This window comes from Magallana gigas, chromosome 3 (assembly GCF_963853765.1).
Source record: "Magallana gigas chromosome 3, xbMagGiga1.1, whole genome shotgun sequence".
Taxonomy (NCBI): Eukaryota; Metazoa; Mollusca; class Bivalvia; order Ostreida; family Ostreidae; genus Magallana; species Magallana gigas.
The window spans coordinates 31,380,684-31,397,722 of NC_088855.1; the positions used below are offsets into that span (position 1 = coordinate 31,380,684).

Consider the following 17,039-nt stretch of genomic DNA (forward strand, 5'->3'; position numbering starts at 1 on the left):
TTAAGAACGGTGGGCCTCGGTGACCCCATAGTCTTAAGTCTTTTATGAGTGTCTTTCCACAAATGATTATTTAAAAATAAAATTTGGTGTTATGACATCAAATTTATTCTTAAATACACAATTATGGAAAATCATTTAATGATCGATGTATATAATGCTTGAGAATTCGTGTAATTAACAATTACTTAAGAGCTTGTTTATGTAAAATAAAAATGATAACACTTGAATTAATTATAACATGATAAAAGCTAACATTTGACATAAACACAATTTGCTGATAATTTTAACCAATTACACTGGATTTATCGTCTTTGTTGCCTATATGTTATATTATACGTACATTTTGTATATTAAGTTATATATGCAGACACATCTCAATGCTTGCAGATGAAAAAGGGAATATGTACATGTAAATAATGTGTTTCATTTTGTTGATAAATAATTAATCTGAATACATGTACACTTTGCCTACATGCCAGGATTATTTACATGAATCACCGTGCTCTGTCTTTCATCCAGCGGCTTTTGGAGCATACTTCAAATAGTACTCAGTGGAGAACGTATTCGGAGTACTGAGTACGAGTATGAAAAAAGTTTTATAACCTCGGGGCCAGATCTGAGGTCTGAACTCGAAAAATAAACAGGTTTTGCATCTCCTACAGCATCAAAAACAGTTTCAATATGAGGAAGTGGAAAAGAGAGAGGAACTGTAACCTTATTCAATTTACGATAGTCAACTGCAGATCTCCACTCTCCTGAGCGCTTCTTGACCATAACAACTGGGGAATGCCAAACACTATTACTTGGTTCAATTCTATCGTTCTCGAGCATATCGTCGACATGCGTACGGATTTCTTTTTGGATGGTAGGTGATGCTCGATAGAAGGGCATTCTGACTGGTCAATCGTCTGGTAATGTTTGTATGTGATGTTCATACAGGCACGTAGAATCAGGGGGGGGGGGCGGTGGGGGGGGGGGGGGGGCTGTCCCCCCCCCCCCCCCACATTTCTCGCAGCAACGATTTTTTAAAAATTTACATAAAAAATTGAATTATCATGGAGTTGGCCCCCCACTTTTTTTGGAGGATGTAAAAAATTGATATGAAAAGAAGGAAATAAGGATTGAAATTGAAGTTATATAACACCCCCCCCCCGGATTAGGATTTTGAAGATTTTGGGAAAAGTCTTCTTTTTTTTTTTTTTGCTTGTCAAGATTTTTTTGATGAGTCTGCCCCCCCCACACACACACTTTCAAAAACGATGCTACGTGCCTTTTTGGCTAAGTTCTGAAAGATCTTTTGCAAAAACGTCCCTATTTTCAATCAAGAACTAGAGTTGATTTTTGAGCTTTTGAAAGCGAAGAACAATTTAGATTAAAAGAAATGTCTGAGGTAGCACTTTTAGATTGGTGTTCAAAAGATGAAAGACGGAAGTATCATCAACTTCACAGATGACTGCTAATAGCTTGTTAAAAGGGATCCTTACGTTTTTATCTATAGGATTCATAATTTTAAAGAAAGCTCTAGAGTTTTTAACTTGAACCAAAGACTTAGCCGCAACAAGGTTTAATGAAGACAATTGGTCAAGGGACTCTAATAACACAACATTATTTGGTTTTCTGCGACTGACTTTGACCATAACAATTGTTTCAGTTTGTATTGGAATAGTGTATGATTTGGCAGATCTTGCATAACCAGCATGAGTTTGCAGTGAATAAACATTTGTGTTAGCACTTTCATGTTCAGAGTTGTTATCTTTGAATATAAAGGTGTCAATTCAAAGTCAAGTTTAACTTTGTTAGTATGCATAAAGTCAAAACCAAGTATCAATGAATGGTGCAAGTTTTCGATAACATGTAGGCTACCGCAAAATTGTATTTTAATCGACTAGGTTTGTTAGTGCTAGCGTTTCATCGGCATTCCAATTGGGTTTTCTTTTCGTCTGCGAATCCATTGTTTTGACTTTATCCCGTCTGCTAATTCACGTCACAGTATTAACTTTTTTACCTCTTTTACAAAAGAGCGCATTTGTAGGCAAGGAAAATTCCGGGAATCTGTAAGTGTTGTCATGGAGCTTTGACTTAAGTACATGACTTTCTTAAGTTTAAACTCAGATAAGAATTATGTTTAGTATTTTTATGAATTTGTTCTTAAGTTTTTTCTTAACTAAGAATTTATCTAGCACTTAACTGCATTTTTAAAAAAAAATCTTTATGAATCCCGGCCCTGAACTTTGAATGAAATTGGTAGCACTACTTTGCCTAACACTTTTAGTTTTTGACCAGAGACACCTTTGATAAAAAGAAAGTCAGTTTTGTAAGACTGCATTTGAAAATGAAGTTTTTACCAAAAACGGCTGACTGATACATGAAATACTAGCACCTGTGTCAATTAAAGCAAATGTTTTAACATTTGAAACAGAGACTTTAATAGTGTTTTTCTCAATAGTTTGGGTAAAGTTGACATCAGCACAATTTGGAGTTGTTTTTACACAGTTAGCACTTTTAGTTGATTGTCTACCTTTGTGCCCACTCTTGGAGAACCCTTGAGCAGGCTCGAATCCCTATTTATTTAAACCTAAGGCTGTATCAACCAAATGTTCTTTGCAAATAGGTCTAATGTGCCCTTTTCTACCACATCTGTCACAATATTTATCTTTAGCCCAACAAACAGAACGTAAAACACATGACTTACCACATCCGAAGAATATTCCCTTCCGTACATCTCTCTCATTCTTGTGCCGTTGGTGTGGCTGCCTTTGGGGTGGGTGGTTGGCTACACATGACAATTTTATGCAGAATGTTCATTGAAATTGGCTCGATATACTAAGTTTTAATTCAAAACAGACACCCATTTATTTTTTAAAAAGCACGGTAATGCACACCAAAAGCATCAAACATGGCTATGATTTTATTAAGCAAACCAATGTTTATATTAATATTTTCAACCCAATCGCAACTTTCCGAGCCTGCCGGAAAGGCTAGAGAAGTTGCGATTGATTTTCAACCGTTTGTAGAGTGGTTGAACACGATCGATAACTCTGTTCTGAATACCATCGTTTAGTTTAATAACCGCTAGATGATGAAAAAGACATATATTTTAATCTATTTTCATGTTTTAACATAAATCAAAGTAGGATATGTTATGAAAAAAGACCAGTACTTACGTATTTTGAGAATATTATCCGAACACTTAATGACTTATACTTCCGCTCGAAATTTCACAGTAATTGATTAAAGCTCGTGGAAGTGTCGTGAACTTTAATTCGAGCACCTCTGGATTTATTACATCCTTAGCAACGATAAAGAAAACATTCCGAACACATTCGCAGGGGTGATACACATTTCTCGCATTATCACCGGTGTGAGATCGGTTTGTCCGGTGTGAGACAGCAGTGTGAGATTTTTCTGTCTTACACTGTGTATTACTACGCCGTTTTAAAACGTAAACAAACGTTGTCTGCCGTAGGGAAATGCGAAATAGTGCATTGAGATTATCCATTAAGTAACTGTGTTGCTTAATTAATTACAATTTTTCATATTTTAATTGAAAAAACTGTCGTATGCTTTCATTTAACTTGCACTATTTGAAGCACGCGGAGAGATAAACCGAAAGTAATCTTTTGAACGTCATAACAGAAAGTTGTAAAACATCATTTTTTAAGCTAATATAATGCGAGAAAAATAATCATTCATTATATACTCGTGAGGGATAGTGAAATTCCACCTCGGGGCCAAGATTCACGATCTAGGACTCGGCAAAGCCTCGTCCTAGACTGTGAATCTTGTCCCCTCGGTGGAATTTCACTATCCCACACTCGTAATAATGAATGATTCTATTAGTATCGCATAGCCCCATAACTCCGTCACTACCCTTCCTCCATCACTTTTGGGAAACTCCTCGCCGTTTAAAATCAAGTGCGATTATTACGTCATTTTTTGCATGTTAAAAATCTTCAATCAAAAATGTCAAATAATTACTATGGTTAAATTCAGGAATATGTTAAAACATAAAAAATTTAAACCTTGTTCATTTTATACACCATATTAATTGCGTGAATGAAATCAGCACTTTTTCACGGGTGCATGGGCCCTTCGATCAATAACGGTGGTCAATCATTTGTAGAGAGGTCACGATGAAACATTTCACATGTAATACAATTTTGATTAGGGTTATTAATACATTTTTTTTCAGTCTGCATTTGCGTTTATGTACGAGTACTACATTTGATGATAACGTCAAATCGCTCATGCCGCAATTTTTGCCTTAAACACAGGGGATAGACATCCGATATATATACCGCTTATTAGAATATGCTACATTTATAAAAAATGTTATGAATAAATAATGTATCCATTAAGATTTACATTTTTCAAAGTCTTTGCCTGTTAAAACACTACGTATCGATTTTGTACTATACAGTCCAATAAATTCAAACGACGTATAAAATATGGGGCGTACAATCGTACAATTGCTGATAATTATAGAAATCTTTAAATATAAGTAATAAGGAATCGTTCTTTGAATATTATGAGGTGAAATTATCACCTCATAATATTCAAAGAATGATTCCTTATTCCTTAAATATATTCATTAATGATAAACTAGTAAACTATTTGAAACATGTAAGGACAGAAATTAAACGGCATCCATAGCATATCAGGTCATTGTGATTGTTGTTACAAGGACCCATTTTTTTATTCTGGCGATCATTTCATTTCAATGAAATTAATTACAATATTAACATTTGCAAATATGTTTTCTTAAATGAACTTATAGAATAACGAAAACATTCAATTATGTGTGAACGTTTCCATAACGTTGTAATGATAACCGCACTCGCTTATTGCTTAACAGTCGTAAAAACATCGTTACATAAAGGTATCCGACCTAATTTTTTTAACCCTTTGAATTAAATACCCTGATATTAATTCAAAGCATTTTAGAGCAGAAAAAAGATTTACCCAGAGAAATTTTCAAAAATATTGTTAAATAAGCGGCAATTAGTTAATGAAGATTGCATTAATGTCTATGGGGACAAGCACACTTTTTAAAAAAGTAAATACAAAGAATATCAAAAATTGCTTTGGTGCAAAGATGTATTTAATCATTAGGAATACAAAACAATTAAAAATAAATTTTATATCGAATGCATTTTTTTAGAATTTTTTTAAAATTTAAAGTAAAGAAGGGCAACTCTTCAAGAAAAGAAAAAGGTCATTTATTAGGACACATTCCTCTCTTATTTATTGATACTTAAACATGAAAATTATGCTACTACAGTTATTGCTGAGATCAAAGAGATGCCGCAGACACTACTCTCCAATATACCACGAACGTCATCAGTAAATTATCAATCAGAAATACCTATTTGCCTCGCACTGATCATGAAAGTAAAACTTCAAACCGAACAAAGTTTTAATACCATGTCAATTTTACGTGTCATATTAGTTCCAGTCAAAACGATGTGTATTGCCCCAAATGTTTAATTTCAAGAGTTCGATGCGGCTGTTCCTAGGACCTCCTTAGCACATTTTCACTGCGTGTTTTTACATAAAATATATAACTTGTAGTAGTAATAATCGTATTCAATTGCCCTTAAAATATTAGGAATATGATTCAAAGGTATTTTATAAATAAGTGAAGAGTATTAAAAATCGAAAGAAAAATTCTGTCGTCTGTATGTGATTTCTTTGATCGAAACACAATCATGTATACATTACTAATCAAAGTACTGAAGTACTGAAAGCCGGGCTCTTTTGGCGTGTTTTTATGCATATTGTGTAGTAAAATTTAAAGACTGAAAAAATCTCTCTCTCTCTCTCTCTCTCTCTCTCTCTCTCTCTCTCTCTCTCTCTCTCTTTTTCATGCTTTTAATGTCAGCAAAGCACCAGAGAGCGACCAAATTTTGTAAGCGGCTATAAACAAAAAATATGTCTGTCTAGTAGAAGTTAAAAAGTTCGACAGTTGCTGCCTTGAATTTTGCAACAAGCATTTTATATTCAATCCCCATTTCTTCGTCGCGCAGCAAAGTAGTTCATGGAAAATCATGCGCATTGTATGTGTCCAAAATGCATAGTAATGTTTTAAAAACACGTTATTAATAAGAAAACTAAAATAGATAGACAATTCATTCGAAATTTAAAAAAACAAAACAAAATGCCAACACTTTTGACAAAACGTGGCTCTTTGTGTAACTATTTGGTATAGCGGAAGCTTTACCTTGACGCTGTTTGGTTTTTTGTTTACTTGTGCTATTTATAGTAACATTGGCGATTTGCCTGCCTATAGCCAGGGGCCCGTTTCACAAAGCCTACTTAGGAATAAGTTATATCTTAGGAAAGAACTTTTTCCTAAGTTCATTACTTATCCGTTTCACAAATCTCGTCTTATCTTAGGCAATTCTTAAGTTATGTCTTAATTTTAAGACAGGTAAATCACTGTCTTAGTAACAAACTAAATATGCCGGCTGCCTATGCCATAATGAATCATAGGAATCTTTTACGTAAAGAAAGAGTATTTAGGGACAGAAACAACCCATTGGATTACATGGACGATATTGAAATAATATCAAAGTTTAGACTCCCTCGCCATTTGATTCTGGGCTTATGCCGGGAGATAGAAAACGACATAACAAGGCCAACAAGAAGGTCACATTCGCTGCCACCATCCCTCCAGGTCATGGCTGCTTTACGTTTTTTCGCTACCGGGAATTTCCAGACAGTTACTGCGGATCTCCATGGTATAAGTAAAGCTAGCATATCAAGGATTGTAAGGGATGTGTCTATATCTTTAGTTAAAAGAAGTCCGAGCTATATTAAATTACCCAATAACGAGACTGCAATTACAAATTCCATGTTTGATTTCTCAAGAATATGTGGTTTTCCAAATGTTATAGGCGCAATAGACGGGACACATGTTGGAATTAAGTCCCCGTCTTTTGAGGAAAATGTATTTGTTAACAGGAAAAACTATCATTCAATTAACACTATGACTGTCTGTGATGCTAAATTAAAGTTTATTAATTTGATAGCTAAATGGCCGGGATCATCCCATGATTCATTTGTATGGAACAATTCTATACTTTGCCAACTTTTTGAAAACAAGAAAATACCAAGAGGATGGCTTTTAGGTGATAGTGGATATCCCCTTACGCCATATTTGCTTACACCTGTCTTAAACCCAACAACCCACAAAGAAAATTCCTATAATATGGCAAATGCGAAAACAAGGTGCGTCATTGAAAGATGCTTTGGAGTGTGGAAAATGCGGTTTCGTTGTGTGGACACATCAGGAGGTGCACTACAGTTCTCGCCTGAAAGAGCCTGTGTAATGAAGAATAATGACCCCCGTAGAATAATGACGGGGGGTCATTTTTCTACGTAGAATAATGACCCCCCTAGCTGAAGAATAATTGGATTTTTCTGAAGAAAAAAGACCCAGGGGTTATTTTTCTTCATGTTAAACATGAAGAAAAATGACCCCCATAAAAAAATGACCCCCCCCCCCCCGTAACAAGAATAGAAATTGGTTACCCCGTATCCAAAAAATGACTTTGAAATTACTTAATTTTTCACTTTGTTCAACTGATTTTGAAGTTATATACACCGAACTTGTAAATAAATCGCTGTATATAGTTTTACATATCCGTAGCAAGCACACGCAAAACACTCTGACATTGCCACAAATTGATAGTTAACAGTTACGTTACTTCTCTCGTCGACATACGGCGGGAAATGACGCAAATAAAGAAAAGTTCATATACAGTAAGGATATTGTGTGATATTTAACGAACAATAATCATGAAAGAATAATTGTTGTAATGATATAAGAAATATGCATTGGTGAATGAATTGTCAATCGAAGAATGATACATGTATATAATTATCTTTATGGAAAAAGAAAAGGGGCAGGTAACGTAGGAATATGAATACTTCTTATTTACATTTCTTGGGGAAAGTGATTTTTTAAAAAATCATTCCGCGTTAGTTTTGTTTTCTTCTACGTAATACATGAACATCAATATTCTAAACATTTGTTGTAATGTTTTTTTGTGATCAAGAATAGACTTTATTCTTTTGGAGCATATTTGTGAAGAGTACCTGACTATAGTAAATCTTAATAGATAATAAACACTGATCGATTATAATAAGAAAAGATTGTTTCTAAAAGCGTTGATAGAGGTTAGGGCCCATGTGAGGGGTTTATATGCCCCTTGATTTTGATCACACGATCTTTATTGTATCCAACGTTACCAATGCTCATACAAACTATTGAAGCATTAATCATCTTGATATTAACTAAACTAAAGTATACCGAGGATAAAGTAAAATATATTTTCTGTACGAGTACTCTCAGTTCTTTGACGATTTTCCTTATTGGCCGTTAACTTCTACTGGCGTAATGGCTGCTGTCAGTGCCTACTAACTTCAGCATGGTTATAATGCCTAACAGTGGAGTAAACTTTTTCATAATTTTGGTTTCATCATTAATTCTGGGTGATGAACTTGTATACCCAGCAGTTTGTATTGTGGAAATCCTCAATGCAATTCATAATTCATGAACAATTTGAAAAATATAGAAGATGCGACGGCGAAGCGCGAAGATGCGAAGACAAAAGTGCTAAGTTGCGAAGGCGAAGAAGTGATACTACTATCGCTTCTTCGCCTTTGCAACTTCGCACTCTCGCCTTCGAATCTTCGCGATTTCGCCTTTTTAGCTCACCGAGACGAAGTCAATGAGAGCATATGCTATACCCCCGGCGTCGGCGTTCGGAGCTGGTTAAAGTTGCAGCTCCTGTATCTAAGCTATTACTTGTCCTCTCTTCACCAAAATTACATGAATGATGCATCTGGACCTACTCAATCAGATGCTGGAGGAGGTTAAGGTTTTTGGAGCAGGTTAAAGTTTTTGTTGCAGGTGCCCTTTAATAACAATATCTAAGTTACTGCTGGTCCGTACTTCACCAGACTTGCATGGATGGTGTGTCTTATGATACTGATGCACCAGACAGGCTTGAGTGCTGAATCTGAGCTATAGGTTTTGGATCATGGAGGAGGTTAAGGTTTTTGGAGCTGGTTAAAGTTTTTGTTACAAGTGCCCTCTAATGATTATATCTTCGTTACTACTGGTCCTAATTTCATTAAACTTGAATGGATGGTGCGTCTTATGATACTGTTGCACCTGGCAGGCTTAAATGCTGAATCAGAGCCATAGGTTTATGATTCTTGATGAGGTTTAGTTTTTTGGAACAGGTCACAAGTTTTATAGATGATAGCTGATTTAACTATATTATAAATGAAACGCAGAGGTTGCTTTAGATGCAGAGCCTGATCTCTATTATCAAGGATGCTAGAGAAATCTCCTACCTCACTCAAACGTGCTTGATAGATAGATGTGGTTGTTGTTAAATGACGTAACATGATTCCTATGATATAGTATAGTATGATTTGAAACACTATTGTTTAATAGGATACAATATAATACCATATGTTATATTGTAAAACGTTATATGATACGATAAAATATTGTATTAATTTTTTTATATTTTATGATATCACATTGTATTGTGATATTGTTTTGTATAGTACTGATTTTTTATGATACAATATTATACAAAAAATGACTGGGGTTGAGGGCAACATTGATTATATTAGCCTCCAAGGGACGAAATATTGCCCGACCCGAAGCGGAGGGCAATATTTTCGTCCCAAGGGGGCTAATATAATCAATGTTGCCCGAATACACAGTCAACATTAGTTTTGTTATATGAAGAAACAAACCAAAATTTAAGAGAGTAATTGAAAACAAATCGCCGAAATTTGTGCAAAATTCATTTCCAAAATATCCTCAGCATAATTCTTCGCGACTCCAACATATCAATGTTGCCCTCAACCCCAGTCAATATTTGTATAATATTGACAGGCTAGGAATAATATCTAGAGAACATCCCCTCTATTTAAAATAATCGCCTCTGATTTGATGACGTCACCTTGTTTTGGAGTCGCGAAGAATTATTTACGTCACCGTTTACGAATCAACAAATCAGAGGCGATTATTTGAAATAGAGGGAATGTTTCATTCATAAATAAAACTTTTTGTTACTAGCTGGAAAATTGCAAGATTCACCGATGGGTTAACATTCTTTCATTTTGTTTTCTTGTCTACTTCCGGTGTAATGAAGAATAATGAAGAATAATAAAGGTGGTCTCATAAAGGTGATGCCTCATAAAGGTGATGCCTCGTCTCGGTGAGCTTTGTAATCTGTGATTACCTATGTTTTATAATTGCGGAGCTCTCTATCGTTAAAAAGGTTGCGAGGCATATTTTGGATTTTTTTTGTACAAAAATTAATAAAGTTAAATTATCCAGGGGGATAGGGTCCGGACTCCCTCTCCCGTTTTACTGCGTAAAATTATTGATATTGAATTTTCCGGGGGTGGGACCCTCTCTCCCCGTCTAGATCCATGCATGAGCAAGGAGTATCGCATAATGAAATTAGAATGTTACTCTGTTTGGTCCACGGTAAACAGACGGCTTGGTAAGTGACAGGAGTCTGGAAGTGCATATGTACACATTATGGCGGACATTAAATTTCGTGTTGAGTAGATAATGATTCATAAGGCATAGCCAGCACTGGTAAACATATATGTTACATGTACACATTAAAATATGTATAAACATTCATAGTAAGTGCGATAGCCTAACGCTTGCGTACCAATCATAGAATGGATTAATCGGAAAACCTTGGCGAGTACGGTGCCTGTATTAAATTCTATGTAATCGACTGAGACGTGCTGAATGCAATCAAAAAAGGCGAAGGCGAAAGTGCGAAGATGCGAAGGCCAGAGTGCAAAGTTGGGAAGGAGCGATAGTAGTATCGCTCCTTCGCCTTCGCACCTTCGCACTTTAGGCATCACATCTTCGCGCTTCGTCGTCGCATCTTCGCACTTTTGCTCCTTCGCCTTCGCACTATTGCCCTTGCATTTTAGGTCGAAGTGGCCCTATCGGAACACTATATATATATATATATATATATATATATATATATATATATATATATATATATATATATATATATATATATGTAAATGTAATTGTTAAAGGGATATTAAAGCTCAAATCAATACAATTTTTAGTGCCCAAAAGCATTACATACGTTTTTCCTTACGTATAACAATAACAAAAATTGACAATTTTAAGGTTAAAACACATAACTTATTTCGATATATTATAGTTTTAAGTGTAAATAAAACCAATCTGGTTTACGTAATTAACTACCGTCGTTAGTTCCGAAGATGCTTCGTCGCGCGCGCGCTGCTGACAACGAAGATTACCGAATGTCTGCAAGCATGGACACCGATGACGAAAATGTGAGTTTTAAAAAGTTTTTTGAATGAAACATTGTATAAAAACATCTTTAATGTAAGTAGGCAATATATGTGATACAATAAACATTCAGTGAAGCGGTAAATAAAATTTAATTGCTTAGAAAACGGGTCTTGTGTTTCTCACCCTTCAAAGGGGCCCAAAACGGGGAAACTGTAATATAAAACAATACGATAATTTGACCACAAGTACCTGAATTTTTATCAATCAGTCGCTCAATAAGCCAAACATAAAAAAATCGTACCTCCTCTATAAATATATAAATACATAAAAATAAATATATATATGAGGTAGAGTTTTATTTATATTGGGCTTATTGTTGAGCAACTGATCGATGATAAATTCAGGTGCCAGTGATTTGACATGCATCATTTATGCATTACCTGACTCATTGGTTATGGCGAAATATTTGAATACATATTGTATCAGTCTGTATGAAAAAAGTGAATTGATAAATTGAAGCATATTAAAACAACTTGTATATTTTTGTAGATTTGACTTGACACATGTTTTTATAACTAACATTTTAGTTTTGATATCCCATAAAAAGAATATTGTAATCCCGCTGACTGATTATTAGGCCTATATCATATAAAAATTAAAATAAACAATGGCATGGATGTTGCAGACATCTGAAGAGGAACATATAAGATGTGATGTAGATAGAGTGGTACGGGGGCAGGGAGGCAGAGGTCAAAGAAGAGTAAGGAGAGCAGGACGCATGACCAGAGGTAGAGGGTTGACAACGCGTCGAAGTCGTGGACGTGGTGGACAAGATCAGACCCCCAACAGAGCTGAAATAGCAGCAACTGCCAGAGTAGAAAGATCCACAGAATTGAAGGCAAGGTATTTATAATAATGACACCAGTGTAAGTAAATCAACAAATTATTGAAATCATACATAGACATGATTGTGGTTTCATTTGCAGGAGCGCATTAATAACCTTCCAGAAGAAAACGTGCGAGAGCTGCTCTTTGATGTCACCAAAAAGTATCCAGCTTTAGTGTTTGATATTCTTGAGGCAGGAAGCAGGACTAGGGTGCAGCAAGGATATCACCCATCGCCCGACCAGGGAAGCCCAAACTGGTGTTCCTGCAGAAATTGCAGAGAAATGCCAACCGAAGCAGAACGGCTATGCTGTGGACAATTGCCAGAGAACTGCTTCTCCAGGATCCGAGTAATTTGCTTCTCAATACTACATGTGTAATGTATTGTGCACAAGATACTTAATTTTTCAGTCAAATTTTAGCGTCGAAATTTAATCATCCTTGATATTTACCGCAGTCTATAACATGGTACCCTATTTAAATTCTTAAGCTGATCAGTTTTAATTGTGCTTTGTAGGATTTTGACCTTGTAGTTCTAGATGAGTTGATCCTTCATGTTGCCAGAACATATAGGCAAGATGTCCTGGCAGTTCCAAATGACAACGATTGGAACAGGGGTAACCGTCATACTGCCTACAGGCAATACATTCTCTGGCAGCATGGCCGACTTGGTGCTGGGAATCGTCGAGTGATTCCAAGCTGTTGCGTGTGGAGGATTAGAGATACTTTTCCTGATCCTTTTGGACAATATTCAGGGTTTGTGCATGGCAGACTAGCATAGCAGTCCCTACCAACTCCAGACTTTTAAAATCTCATTGCACTGATGTTTGTATATGAAATATGTGTAACAGTATATCAATTAGAGATTAAAACTCATACATCTTTTAAAATTTAACAGTCTGTTATTTAATTCTTCTTTTTTCTGCTTTTGTTCAAACATACATGTACATGGATTCATTTATGTTTCAAGTGACATATAAAGTACATACTCAGCATAGAATGATAATATTGTTTTGTAAGAATTTGTATCCAGTCCTTTAGCATGCATTGTATTATACAACAAGATATCTGTGAGCTAATGCTCACTATCAATACCCCCGCTCTAATGTGAATATGCAAAATAAACAAAGTTGTCATTTAACAGGAAGTTGACGTCCGATTGGTACAAAAAAATATCCCACCATATGGCATGCCTAAACAAACAATAAGTTAAAATTTCAAGCATCTGTGATAAATACTTGCTGAGAAAAATGCGACAGAAATTTTTGTTACGGACACAGATGGAAGGAAAGACGGACGGACTGACGGACACAGGTAAAACAGTATACCCATTTCTCCTTCAGAGCAGGGGTATAATAAAATAACTTCAAGAGTCACATGAATAGTCTAATGTTTTGTCTGGATCTTCAAATCGTGACTTCCTCTCCTTCACAAGTTGTGCAGTTGGGGGAGGAGGAATGCGGGCCAGAGTCTTCGATATTCTTCTTGGATCATCTGCTTCCAAAACAACATTTCCACTCATTCCTTCTTCATCATCTAATCTTCTTCGGACAATCTTTTCAACCAGAGATTGGATGTAATTATAAGTTTTATCCTCCTTCAATTCGTGGACGGACCATATTCCACTTTTCTTGTTGAAGGATCTCTGATACCTGTAATAGTTTAACAATTCTCAACTACATTATAATATATTATGGTATTTAATCTAAATTGTCGAAAGAGCTTGTTAATATAGAGTTCTCAGTACATGTACTATGTAAATAAGACCAATGATTGGATACAGACCTAACACTTCCATCCTTGTTAATCTTTGTCTCCCTTTCCAAATGCCCGTTGTGATCCAAGGCTGCAAGTCTATTTCGTGCCCTGTACGTGGGTGGACCGTACGAGTATCTTTTAGAGGCATACACCAAAATCAAATTTTGAAAGTTTTCAAGCTCAGCAGTACTCCTAAAGAAGAGAAAAATAGAACAAAGATGTATCATGTAAGTTGAACATTGCATTCATAAAAGTTTGAACACTATACATTTACATACATGTACATGTAAATCTAACATGCTTAACATTAACATGTTTTACCTGCAGTTTAAATAGTAGTGTATCTGATTTAAGCGTCTCTTATCCATGACAACATGGCGTAAAGCAATGTGAGCAGGGGAATCCTTTTTCAGCCATCCCTTCGTTCTTTCCTCAGTCAGGGGACCATGCTGACAGGCATTTATGCCATTGTCACTGTAGGAGAGAATCCACTCATGCTCATCAGTGACATGGTGAAGCAATCCAAACCATATGCCCTGAAAAACATTGACAAAAAAAATAATATATTTATACATTAACTTGTAGCAGTGGATAGTTGAACAAGTAAAGAAGAAACTTACTATGAACGTCTCATATGTATCGCTAACTTGCGCTGCATGCCAAAAATGGTTCATGATATCCTTTGTCCATGGCAGTAATTCTTTTTTATTTGACTCTTGTCCAATCTAAAAAAAAAAACCAGGAGATCAATTTTCTTCATGAATAATCAATAGAGATGAATAAAATGCTTTTATTTAGTTTTGGTGATCATACATTATTTTCTTTCCCAAATTTTTAGTACCATGCCAGATGTCAAATGAATGGCAAATATTTGGGTAATCTTTTTCTGTGAAATGAAAACAAAAACAATATATAAAGAGAACACTGATTAAAATTAAATCAATTCAAAATTTAAAAGTTCAATTTTTATGAAAAATGAATTTAATATAGACAAGAATTATTTGAGTGAAACTTACTCATGATAGAAGCAACTTGTACGTGAGCATCAGTTACAACTTCAACAACTTTCAAACCCCTGTTCAGAAGAAACTGCAGTCCTTTTACAAAGCAAGATTTCTCTAAGTTTGTACTTTTTAGGTCTGTCATTCTTTTATCCATAGTAATTATGCAAAGGATCTTCTTTGTGGTATATTCCATGAATGTGTAGGAACAGTATTGCGCTGAGTGCCCAGGGCTGTCCATTCTACCATCACCTGCAAAAAGCAGAAATATTCTTAAACCTTTTCAGCAAACATAAACATAATACCTGGTACTTTTAAAGATTTGAAAATAAATATTCTAACTTGAAGTACAAGTATATGTACACACATAATATAATAGTAGTTTATTTACCAAGAATGACCAATTCCTGACCACGAAAAAGATTGATGGTTTCTTCCTGCTTTTCTAACCAAAAGTCATCAATTGATGGTATAAGGTAAGTTCTTTGAATCTTGTGAAATGTTGTGCTGCTGATTGCGGGCAAGTTCAGAAACTTTGCAAATAAAGAAATTTTTTGAAAGTTGTTCCCTGAAAGCAGGACAGCAGATGCAAACATCAGATCCCCACTGTGCATCCTCCTATTCAATATCGGCTGCGAGCACCATTTCTTGATAACATGTCCTTTTCTACATGTCTGAAATCAAATTGAATTCTTCTAAATAATGTTATAATATGTTCATCTTCCTTTTAAAATGCAAAGAAAATAATTATGGCCATGATATATTTTAATTACAATTTTGAATTTAACCTCCAAATAAAACCAATACATGTAATTATCAAAATCCACAAAATATTTGCATTCAACTTAATCATCAAAACTTGTGATAAATGAGCTCACCCATTTCAAATGTAATGCTGACCCAATGATGTTCTTTGTCAGGTCTACATCTGATCCACATTCCTTACATTTTCCCTGGATGCATATATCTATCAATTGCATTAAACACTGGTAATAAACAAGAAATGGTTGATCTGAGGTCAACTTCTCAGGGTTGATACTTGTTATTTTAATCAAATCAGGGCCTGGATCCACACCCCCCTCTTCCATAATATCATCATCATCATCATCATCATCATCATCATCATCATCATCAGAACCATCATCATTCACACCACTGCAAATCTTTAGAGAATCAAAATCATCATTGTTTGGTCTGGAAAAAATTACATGTATAAGTTAACAAAATATCATGTTTAATGTACTTATGAGGTTAACAAGAAGGACAAAGTAAAAAAGCACAAAAGGTATATGTACCTTATAGTGATATTAAAACTTGGGTCATAATCCTCATCAGACCTGTGGCTTTCATTTTGGCTTTCTGATTCAGATATATCTATAATTGACAACCTAAAAAAAAAAATGCATTCAATGTATTGAGTATGCTTAATAGCCTAATAAAATGAACGAAATTGGGTATCTAACACTTACTCAAATGGATCAAGAAAACTGCTTGATAGCTTTGATTTTTCCTTTCTAGGCCTTTTTGTTGGTAATGCCTGTATTCCTGATATTGCCCCATCACTGAAAATAAGAAGAAAATTTAATCAAAGTACTGAAGTACTGATGGGAGTTGATTTTGTCGATTATCATTTATTTTAAAATCAACTTATCTTGCATGGCAATTAGTTTCTAGTCTGTATTTGAATTACCCACTTTTTTATTATATGAATTTTAGATTTTAACAACAAGAATATCGAGAAACTGCGCTTGCTATAAGTAATCGAAGCAATTCTAAAAAATTTATGGATCCAAGCACTATTGATATCGAATTCTAGTCTCATTCAACCAGACGCTCTGCCGTCTCCATTAATCTTTGACAAGCAAAAGAGCCTTTCTGCTTCTCAGAGATTTATGGAGACAGCCGAGCGTTTGGTTGAACGAGGCTATATTAAAATCTGGCGTAGGAATACATGAGACTATAAAAATATATCTTATTTGTTCGTATTATCGGGTATATAAAATCTGACTATTTTCAAAGTGTTTATTGATAAGTTTCCTGAAAAACAATGCTTCAGCATACATCAC

The 17,039-nt window shown here is 35.1% G+C and overlaps 3 protein-coding genes across 3 annotated transcripts in view; 1 reads left to right on the plus strand and 2 right to left on the minus strand.

Annotated features, from left to right (window-relative positions):
* The first annotated feature begins 11,103 nt into the window (after nt 1–11,103).
* Nucleotides 11,104–13,109, plus strand: LOC136273795 (uncharacterized). The gene is made up of 4 exons (XM_066079329.1): nt 11,104–11,370; nt 12,015–12,227; nt 12,316–12,564; nt 12,732–13,109. The coding sequence occupies exons 1-4, from the start codon at nt 11,296–11,298 to the stop codon at nt 12,993–12,995; spliced, it is 801 nt and encodes a 266-aa protein (XP_065935401.1). The 5' UTR covers nt 11,104–11,295; the 3' UTR covers nt 12,996–13,109.
* A 43-nt stretch (nt 13,110–13,152) lies between these two features.
* Nucleotides 13,153–14,722, minus strand: LOC105345165 (uncharacterized). Its single transcript, XM_034482471.2, has 4 exons — nt 14,593–14,722; nt 14,294–14,508; nt 14,000–14,164; nt 13,153–13,866 (listed from the first exon to the last, which is right to left on the minus strand). Exons 1-4 carry the CDS (start codon nt 14,644–14,646, stop codon nt 13,581–13,583), a joined length of 720 nt encoding a protein of 239 aa, XP_034338362.2. The 5' UTR covers nt 14,647–14,722; the 3' UTR covers nt 13,153–13,580.
* A 44-nt stretch (nt 14,723–14,766) lies between these two features.
* The window catches only part of LOC136273439 (uncharacterized), a 32,811-nt gene continuing 30,538 nt past the window's right edge, over nt 14,767–17,039 (minus strand). Inside the window, exons 3-8 of the mRNA XM_066077852.1 lie at nt 16,443–16,535; nt 16,269–16,361; nt 15,852–16,167; nt 15,365–15,647; nt 14,989–15,225; nt 14,767–14,858 (exon numbers count right to left, since the gene is read on the minus strand). Coding sequence (XP_065933924.1) covers nt 14,767–14,858; nt 14,989–15,225; nt 15,365–15,647; nt 15,852–16,167; nt 16,269–16,361; nt 16,443–16,535 — 1,114 coding nt within the window. The remainder of the gene's footprint in view (nt 14,859–14,988; nt 15,226–15,364; nt 15,648–15,851; nt 16,168–16,268; nt 16,362–16,442; nt 16,536–17,039) is intronic.